Here is a 10,419-nt window from a genome sequence, read left to right on the forward strand (position 1 = left end):
CAAGGTATTTTAAATCAATCAGAAACAGATTTGGTTCCCCTTTCACATATTTCTTTAATTCATGGTTTCTTTTTTTTTCTGGGGGGGGGGGGGTGATTATGTTTATCTCTAATGAAACGTACTGTTGTGCGATTACAAGACTTCGGAGTCTAGCAACCAGAAGACTTGCAACTAGGTCTAACCTGTTTTATTTTTTCAATTTTTTTGTTTAGCTAAGAATCTTAAAAAATCAACATGATACACAACTCATCACCATCAAAATGACTAAAGCAGGGGGACTGAATAACTTGCTGGAAGTCATTATCTTTAAAGAATAAAGCAGTCCGTTTATTTATGATTTCAAATCATATATGCTTGAAGGGATTTAACTGAAAGCATTACTTACAGTACCCATGGGTTTTCTGTAAAAAAAAATTATATATAAAAATTACTAACAGTCAAATCTCCATCTGCATATATTCTTAAAGTAATTAAATTCAAAACTGTAGGGACACTCAGAGAGCGCAGTCCACCCCCAAAGCTGATGCTTTATCTCAGTTTTATAGAAACTGATCCAGATATGCACCTTAATTTAATAGATTCTTCCTTCCAGTCTCTGTCTGAGGTTTTATGAAATTCAGCTTGGTAGTTTTTGGGAAATCTTCGTGACAAATAGGCAAACAGCAATGAAAATATCCTAAAGGCACACAACGGGCACATTTGGCCTTTAAGCCCATATCAACAACAATCATCTTTATCTACATCTGTGCAGGGTTGCATCCATCCAAGAGTAGATTAGGAGGTGGCTTCCATCTTTCTTCACTGTCTCTCCATGCCCGCCTGAAACAAACGTCCTTACTGCTCATTTGTTTGTGTTTGTGTACGGTTGTGTACATCCTCACGACAGCCCTCTCCCTTCCCTCATCCTATTCCCGTTTTTGCATCCCGGGTTGCCCTTGATTTTTCACGTCTTCTCCATTTCACCTCTCTTCTCCTTTTATTCCCTTTCTCCTCCTTCTCTCACAGCAAATCCCTTGCCTCTTCCACCTCTTCACCCACTGCTGCCGGAGGGTTTTGAGAAACTGTTACATAATGCACTTCAAATTATCACAATGCATGTATTATGGATACGGCCAGATACCGGAGGTGCAATGGGATTTGATAAGGAATAAAGGAACAAAATTTCCGATCACTTGCTTCATCACTTGCAGATTAAATGGGCCAATCTATCATGTTCATGGTTATTGAGATTAAAGGAAATTGTTCTGTCAGTGTGTGCGTGTATGTGTGTGTGGTTGCGTGCATATGGGCAAACTTGTGCTACTGAATCATCTTCCATCTCAGCACTAAAGTACTGATAACAACTGGGTGATTCTGATGACACATGACAGTAGTTCTTACTCTGTCTTGGCGGCGCCTCTGTAACACAGCATCACTCCTACTTTTCCTAGCAGTCGTGCTCCTCTCTTATCTGAATGTTGGGCTGTCATTCTGTATTTTATAGCTTGTGTCCTTATCATTTTTTAGTTCTATCCAAATCATTCTTTCCTTTTGCACCTCTCTCTTTCTGTGCTTGCTGTCCTCCATTGACTGCAACTGGTCTGGATCCATCCTGTTCCTTTTATCCAGCTGTCTGCATTCAAGGGAATTACAGAAGTCATGCCTCACCCAAAAGATACAGGACTGTGGCTGGGCATAGCTCAGGCAGAAGTAGACTCCCAGAGCACTTAACACCCCCAAAAGTCATGTACAACCTTACCTTCTGCCTAAATACTAAAAAAAAAAAAAAAAAAAAAAAAAAAAAACCAGAAAAAAACAATAATGCCAGATGATGAAAGAATTATATGGCAAAGCCTAACACACACAGAAAATCCCCCAAAGCCCTGCAGACACTCTTCTCCCATGCATTATAGATCAGTGGTAACTCAGCTCCCCTATGGATTCTTCATGAAATGACACGATGAAACTATACTGAGTGGCTAATATTTATCACTATGGGATGTATAATAGGATGTCAAATGCAATTTTCATGCGTGATTCCAAATGATTCAATATCAAGTAAATGGATTAATTCAAATCAAACTAGCAACAGAGCCCCTGCGTCTAATCTCTTTTCCTTTTCTTTCTGAGCTACAGCTTAACATCCCTCTATTTCCATTTCATCTGCTCTGTGAAGTCTCCCTCTCCGCCTGCTTTTCTCCATCTTCTCTGTTATGCACATAAAAAGGTTCCAATAGGGTCGTTGGGTGGATGGTATGAGTCTGCCTTCAGCTGTCTGGTTTGGAGAACTTTACCGTGCAGCAGAAAGCAGAGAAAGCGCCTCAGGATTAAAGAAAATCTGATTGATCTGACAGTTGAGCTTGCCTACCTCCTGTTTTGATTTTAATGAATTAAAATCAAACACCCTAGTGCCCCTATGGCAATAAAAAAAAAGAAGAAGAAAAAAACTCCTTAGTCTTGAGCATAAATTATAGTAGAAATCAGATTGAGTGAAGGGTGGAAAGATGCCTACTGAAGATCATGGTGGAGATGGAAGTGTTTACATGATTTTTACATGTTTAAAATCTTAGTCGCAGCCAATCATACGCTCCAGGAACTGCAGAACTAGCATGTGTTATACAAGTACAGCAGAGAATTACTAAACCTGTGTCATTTTGAAATACATTAGGGATGTACAGGTACTTTCTGCATCTTTAAAGTGAACAGAGAACTGACCCTAAGTTACAGTTTATTTTTAAGTAAAAATCAAAGGTAATAAAATGTATCTCGTTGCTTCTTCTCTTGAAAATAACTAAAGGCTAATATGGCCCAGTTAGGCCTAATTCTCCGTGGCATTTATGAAACAATCACTTATGAATTCATAAAAGGAAGACTTTTTTCTTCCCCTTTGTTCAGAAAGCAGAAATGCTCACCCTAAATCTCTTAAAACCAGTGCATGTCAGAGCTGTTAATAGCCGGTTGCTATGACTGACAGTTAATGTACATTTGGTAACAATTACCGGTAAAGATGGGAAAGCAGGATGGTATTGGTATTCAGAGAGATTGCTTGCAGTTCTCTGCCAACAGCTGTATGTCCTGTCAAAATGTCTTTGAGAAAGACACAGAAATCCCCCATGCTTATTCATTGAGAGGCACTTTGGATTAATGCTGTCGGCTGAATGCCTAAAATGTAAAGATGGAAAAAAAATAAAAAAGAAATCTAGGAACTGTCCAATAAGCCAAAAAAACGGAGGCTGCCCATTAGAAACTTCACAAATCATCTCTGTCTCAGTCTTCTCATATTTGCAAAACTACAACAGTACCATACCTTCAGTTTCAGTACACCTACGTGATGCAAAGATCTTGATTATATCCAGAAAGATCAGACTTTTCACATGTCAGTGTCAGATTAAACGATCTCACAAACCAACGTATCTGGCTTTTAAAAGTTGCTCCTCTAAAGCAGCATATCTTTCAGGCTCAGACATGCACATGTGCATGCTTGCTCTCACTGCTGTATTCATATTTTAAATGCTTTGTCATGTTTTATCAATGTAAAAAAAAAAAAAAAAAAAAAAAGAGGCTAGGACGTAGGCTAGGACAGAGGGGTGATAGAATTAAAAGTAATAGGAGGAGACACAGATGTCAACTGAGTGAAACAGAGAGGTCCAGTTAGAGACTGGGTTTGGATGTGTTAGCACGATGAAGAAGAGTCCACAGAGACACTGGGTGTCTCTCTAAATATGGAGAATGCCAAATTTAGGACAACATTCCTGGCATTAAAAACCTCATTAATTCATCTTGGGAGTCAAAACTCCCAAAATCATAAGGATGTGGCAGTTGAAGTCACAGTGTTTTAGCTCAGCTGTGAAGACCTAGACCAGGGATCCCAAACCCTGGTCCTCAAGGACCGGTGTTCTGCAGGTTTTCCAAGTGTTCCTGCAGTAACACACATTGATTTGAATCATGTGTGGTGCAGCAGAGACACTTGGAAAACCTGCATGATACCGGTCCTGGAGGACCAGGATTGGGGATCCCTGACCTAGACTACATTTCTACAACAAATATGTGTAACATAATGTAGATTCAAAACTGACTACTGGGCTATTCCGGGAAAACAATCTCTTTCGGAGCCGTCAGCTGTAAGGTGAAGTCAAAGTTATTTACTGTCCTGCCTATCTGCTTCCACACAGTCCTAAAACGGTAAATATAAGGAGATATGTGGGTTGATACAGCCACAGAGAAAACCCCTGTGCAGCATGTTACACACCACAATACTGAGATTCCAGTACTATATTTATTTATTTTCTGTTTTATTACATGTGTCCAGCTTTATTTATGATGACAGATTCAACCCTCCTGGGCATGAAGAGTACCAGTCTTTCATAAATCTGTAGAGAGATGTTCTGCCATTCTTCACAGATTGTTCTGTTCTGCTGCTCTTTGATGTGGGAGTTTTTGTTGCTTTCCACTTTAAAATACTCAAGTCAGGGGACATACTTGGTCAGGTCATTATTTTCGCTTTTTCACTTTCTTTAAGTTTCAGATCATACGGGAATAGTTTTAGTTTTCAGTGTACAATCTCCCGTTTGCAGCATTTTTCATAAGCGTGATTTTCTGTTGCAACTCTTTTGAAAGATTTCACTTAATAAAGTGCCACCAATCAGGCTTCTTCTGGTGCACATTTTTTTCCCACTCTGCACTGTTAGACTTTGTGTCATCTTCTGTGTTTGGGTCGTTACTATGGCAAATAATCCTTGAGCCAAATCAGAAGCACTCACTTGTCTGTTTTGCAGTGCAAGGTTGTGCAAAAAGTAAATTGTGCATGACATCATCTGCAAATTACTTCCTGAGACAAGATTGTTCTCACCTTGGATGGCTATGAATGTTAGCCACTCCTTCGCCAGCAATGTGTGAGAAGCCACTTGGTCTCCCATGTCCACACGGTCTTCATTTTAATGCTGCAAAACGATTTGTTAAATGGGAACTCATGAAAGTTCTGAGTCTGTCGCTGGATTTCCTGGATTGCAGTTTCTTCATGTTGCCTGTGCTGTGATTTATGGTGTCCACACAAGTTAACAGGCACACAATTACATAGAAGAGCAGTGATACAGGTTCAAGTGTTCAGCGTCACTGAGAGACAGATGAATGGACTGGTTTTCAAGGTTTCAGCACCATGGACAGTGATACTAAAGAGATTGCGCAAGTCAAAGCATAACTTTGAATTGAGTAGAAAGCAATTTCTTTTGCGCGCCTCAGTCTTAACTAAGGCATATTTTAAGCATTATTTTTGTACAGGCAGAGAGCTTTAGAGAAAAGTAGCGAGACAGAGAATGAGAGGGAGGGGTGTGTGTGTGATGTAAATAAAGTCTCTTTGAAGAGTTTCTGTAATGTGTGATCCTGTCTAACTCTCTTTGAAGGTTTGCAACACCTAAGCGTCTTCAAAGACAAATCTCTGGGGACACAAACCTCTGCCCCCCTGCAAGTGTACAAGCTACTTTTCACACAGAAATTTACACAAGAGGCAACAAAATCACAACAACATTTGCAGATTCGTTGTATTGTATTTTTGTAAATATGCTCCACACTACTTTTTTTCCATGTAGACAAATACATATACATATATATATATATATATATATATATATATATATATATATATATATATATATATATATATATATATATAGACTTTCTATCAATCTAAGAGGCATTTTTTTTCTAATAAATATATATATAAAAAAAAAAAAAAATATATATATATATATATATATATATATATATATATATATATATATATATATATATATATATGATAGAGAGTCTTGGTCTTGGAGTTCTTAATGCCAAGTGAATGTCAATGTAATAATGAATCTGTGCTTTATTATTTACTATGAGGCAGTGTATCCCACCAGCGTGGGTAGGTGAGAGTAAGGCACAGCCAGATATCATTCTCAAGCCCTGTACCTGATGAAATATTACGCTCAGCAGTAGGTTTGCTTCTCATGCCGGCGCAGCAGGGACAACAGTGGTGAGTAATCACATGCTACCCTCTGATCCTGCTGTGACTGTTAATACACTCCTGTTAAGCCAGGTGTTTTCCCATCTACTCTGTTGAGTGGGTTGTTTCAATCTGCAGTAGCCTTTTTTTTTTCCAGTTCATGAATGTGAGTTCAGCGTGGTTTCTCAACTGATGAGTGGGTTGTGAGTTGAGAAAGACCAGCTTTAAGGAAGAAGTGAGTGGGAAAAAAGAACCTGACACCAAAGTGCATGTCAAAGTGACACTTACTAAAGAAGAACAATAGGAGGACCAAGAGAGGACAATTCGAGCTCTCAACAGAAATAAAGTAGCTTGTGTCTTGTTGGCGTTAATGAAGAAAACTAGATGTGATAACATGGAGGGTATATCAGGTGTAAGCTTACCCTTTGTAAGCAGTTGATGAAACTATGGATGCGATTAGCACATTTTCATGCATGTCCAAGACTAACGTTTCCTGTTTATCCCTTTGGCAGTGCAGTCATCCTTATTCAGCACAAATTCAACAGGATCACATTTTCCTCAAACATGCAAGCCACAAGCACTTCCTCTATCTAGTCTGTGGGAGATTTTAAAACTAAAACCACTTGACAGTGTGCTATTTCTTCTAAGTTTACAAAAGTTCTATTAAAGTTCTGCATGAGGCAACATGAAAAGGACCAGAGATAAAGGTGTTAAACATACCTTCTGGTAAAACATCCATTGCTTGCTCCTAAATAGGCTTTAATCTCTTTCTTATTCACTCATGGCGTGTCAAAACTTGATTTAAGGTCCTCTGAATGCAGCTAACTCAAGTCTGTCACTGTGCATAAAGTTTAACAAGACACTGGCTGAAAGGACGTTTGTAGATCATGCTTCTGAGATAGTAGTCAATCTTCCAATGTATGTTCTACTTTACAAAGGCACGTATTCACTTTTTAAAATTTTATTTCATAACATAATAATCAACTGAGTTATGATTGTGATGAACCTCAACTAAACCTTGGTTCAAAATTTAAAAAAAAAAAAAGATGATAAAGCGGGACTCTGAAGCCAAGGTCACATTCAGATGCTCAAATGATCACTGTGTTCAGCTGTGTAAAAATGAAAAAATAAAACTTAAATAAATTTTCTTCCATTTGAGCGAACAATGATAAGTTCATTATGTTCTTAAAAAAAATGTGTGACTTTTTTTCAAAACTTTCAAGCAAGAAAGTGAAGATGCTTGTTTGCATCCTGCTGAATAAAATATGGTTGCTGAATTATAGGATATGCAAATAAATGCTGCCGCAATTGCTGCTTTATAAAGCAAAACATAGCCAGTAAGCACAGCGTAGTAGACCTCACTGCAGAAAATAAATACCTTGACAAGTTTGTTGCCTCACGTGTTCTAAAGGCAGTTTTTTTTTTATGTAAAACTGGTTTCAGGAATTATTTGCTCTTTTATTTTTAAAAAGTGTTTTGTTTTGTTTGTTTGTTTTTTACATAATAATAAAGACAAATGAATCAGAGTGTTAATCTAATGGAATTGAAATGTGGGTATAATTCTGTAAAAATTCCTGAAAGGCATTCATTTTCCTTGTGAGGAAATTGAATTGCATCACCAAGAAAATAGTTTTTACCTGAAGCAAAGCTTCACTGAAAGAATGGCTTTATCTTTTCATATTATGCTTTTCAATAGCTGCACAAGACCTCCATTCTGGCAATTTTTCCCATTTACATCAGTTCATCAAAACCATTACAGCTTTTCAAAATGATTAATTTGTGCATTTTCCATCCTTGACGATCAGTGAGCTTTACATGTTACACACACAAGGCTGATAAAGATGCAGATTAAGTGCCCTTAACACACTACTGTGTTAACTTCAAATGTTGGTTAAGTTTCTGTGCTGGCCATCACTGAATCTCTAAGCTCCCATGTGTACTGTCTATATTATCGTCACCAAAAAAAGAATCTTTTAAACTTTATGTTCAAGCCTTTTCAGTGGGTTGACAAGAGTGCAGTGCACAGATAGACAGTCAAATCTCAAGACTGTATGTCAAAACTATGTAAACTGTTAAAGGTTTGGTCACCAGATTCACCGATGACAGATAATGAATGAAATAGTGCTCATGAGTGTGAAGGAAAGTCAGATATTGCAGAATTCACTGGTATACATGCACGTGTAGGGTACTGGCAAATTAATGATAGTGGGTTGTGGGATATTTCTTTCAGTGGAACAATTAAAGCCAGTTTCCCTAAAAAAAATATTACTGGACTGATGAATGTGATCAGCCATCATTCGGTTCATCAACCTTTGTGTGACCTTTGTGTGGAGTTAAACAGTAGGTAAGGAGGTAAGATCTTACCAGAGTTTCTCAGTTTGCGGTTCCTAAACACCGAGATGATCACGAGCAGGTTTCCCAGCACATCCACCACTGTGGTGAAGATCAAAATACTGGCTAAGATAGCTATGACCCAGGCGGGGCGTGCGTTCCCCTCCGTGGCCAGGGTGCGCTCCAGCTGCCCCAGCCGTGGCTCTGTCCGGTTCTTTATGAGCGCTAATGTATCCGGCATCACAGCACCAAGCTGCTTTCGAGTCCCAGCTGCGTTTTCTATGTCCCGCAGGTACCGTCGGTACCGGTGTGTCCTAGATGAAACATTGAGCGCATCTCTCCGAGTTCCACGAGAGCGCAGATAGAAAAAAATAAAAAATAAAAGTCCGCTTCTTAAAAGCGTTAATTACTTGCTGTGGTGACCACGCGTGACGTAGAAAGTTACACGGACTCTTTGCTTTTTTTTCTCATGTCTTCGCACGAAAGTCGTCCATCCATGTGCCACCAAAATTTGAGCGCCACCACAGTGCCACACCTCCTGTCTGGGAAAAAATGAAAGAAATGGAAGCTGTTTGTCTTTTAGAAAATATTTCTTATAAGGTATTGGCATATATGAAGTCTTGGTCATGGTCGAGTTCGGTCGGCTTGCTGCTTGACATCCTTAACTGTCCTTCGTCTGCGTCTGTCCACGTTGGGGGATTAAAAAAACAAAACAAAACAACATTAACAAATAAAGGCTGTTTCCTTCAAAAATGTCAAACCTCTGCGTCTCCCCGGGAATTTATCGGCTTAATGTGCTATTTTCTGAACAGAAGGCGAAACAAATTGTTTTCATTAACGTGTCCTTTCCACGCGCTGGACTACGACGCAACTGGCGCTGAACGTGGCGAGGCGGCACTGTGGCGAAATATCACACAGGAGCCACCATGTGAGACACACATCATCGGAATGTGGAGAAATTCAAGGAGTAAGGACGGAGAGAGACTCCCGTTTGTGCTGTCTGTCTGCGTGCGTCTCGGTTACTGTCATTGCCAGCTCCTCTTCATCTCCAAGTGTGCGTGCAAACAAAGATTTTCATTTTTCCTGAAATTTTCTTTTTTTTATTATTTTTATGTCTCCATTTCTCCGCTGCCTATTCCCAGCGTGACCTCCCGGAATCTGCCTTTGATCTCGACGCAACGCTCGAGGAGCTCTCAAGTGTCCAAGCGGTGGTGGGTCCAATCAGCACACTGTGACTCGTGTGAAGCTTTTGTCACGGGTGAGCCACAGGACATTTTGAAAGTAACACAATTTAAGCAGCTGTATGTCTTTGAAGTTACACACGTGTATGCAAGATGATATTTTAAGCTTTAGGTTTTTATGCATATGAGTTAAACATGAAACACATGTAACAGCTGGAACTCAATTGTGGGAATCTTCCAAAATAAAATTCACCACTGACTGGGCAAATCCCTTTAGTAGTATGTGCATGCCTCCACTAGGTTGCCATTTCTGGACTCTGGGGTATTTGTGCACCTCACAGCAAGTGGAGGCAGCAGTTTAATCACATTCATGCTTAACATGGCTAACTGGTGGCAACAGTGCTGTAAACCCCGATCCAGTGGATTCATAAGTCATCAATACTGTCAGTGTCGGTGTTGACACATTGAGGCCAGCGCCATTCCTTTCTGTAACCCTTTACTGCCCTTTACTTTAGCGAATGGCCCCAAGTACAGGGGCAGGGGCGGATTAGAGCTGCCCAGTGTCAGCCTCAAAACCAGGGGTGATGTGATGACCTGGAGACAGACAGCTCTGTGTCTGTGAGTTCAGCCAGATAGCCACACTCACACACGCCTTTATATGGAAGCACACTCAATAGTGGAGACAGGGACTTATCACAATACCACACGTCAGAAAAATCAATGGTGTTGGTGGTGCAAAACACCAGTCTGCTAATTGAAAACTGCAAATCTGATCATATTGTGCTGACAACGCTGGATGTGCTTCACGGATATCAAAATCTATAGCCTGTGTGATTACAGAGTTTTCCTGTGCTGAAAAACACTTTTATTGTCATTTAATAACTACTTACTGTATAGTGATAAAGTCTAATGTTGTGGAAGAAATGTGGCGGTGTGAATAATATTTTG

General features: G+C 39.6%; 1 protein-coding gene across 1 annotated transcript in view; it reads right to left on the reverse strand.

Moving 5' to 3' along the window:
* Positions 1-8,537, reverse strand: part of mtnr1bb (melatonin receptor 1Bb) — a gene marked incomplete at its 3' end in the record, with an annotated part of 47,267 nt that extends 38,730 nt beyond the window's left edge. Inside the window, exon 1 of the mRNA XM_079248125.1 lies at positions 8,324-8,537. Within this exon, the coding sequence (XP_079104251.1) occupies positions 8,324-8,531 (208 nt within the window). The 5' untranslated portion in view covers positions 8,532-8,537. The remainder of the gene's footprint in view (positions 1-8,323) is intronic.
* Positions 8,538-10,419: the final 1,882 nt, after the last annotated feature.

The sequence above is a fragment of the Telmatherina bonti genome (assembly GCF_933228915.1).
Source record: "Telmatherina bonti genome assembly, chromosome: 10".
In the NCBI taxonomy this organism is placed as follows: domain Eukaryota; kingdom Metazoa; phylum Chordata; class Actinopteri; order Atheriniformes; family Telmatherinidae; genus Telmatherina; species Telmatherina bonti.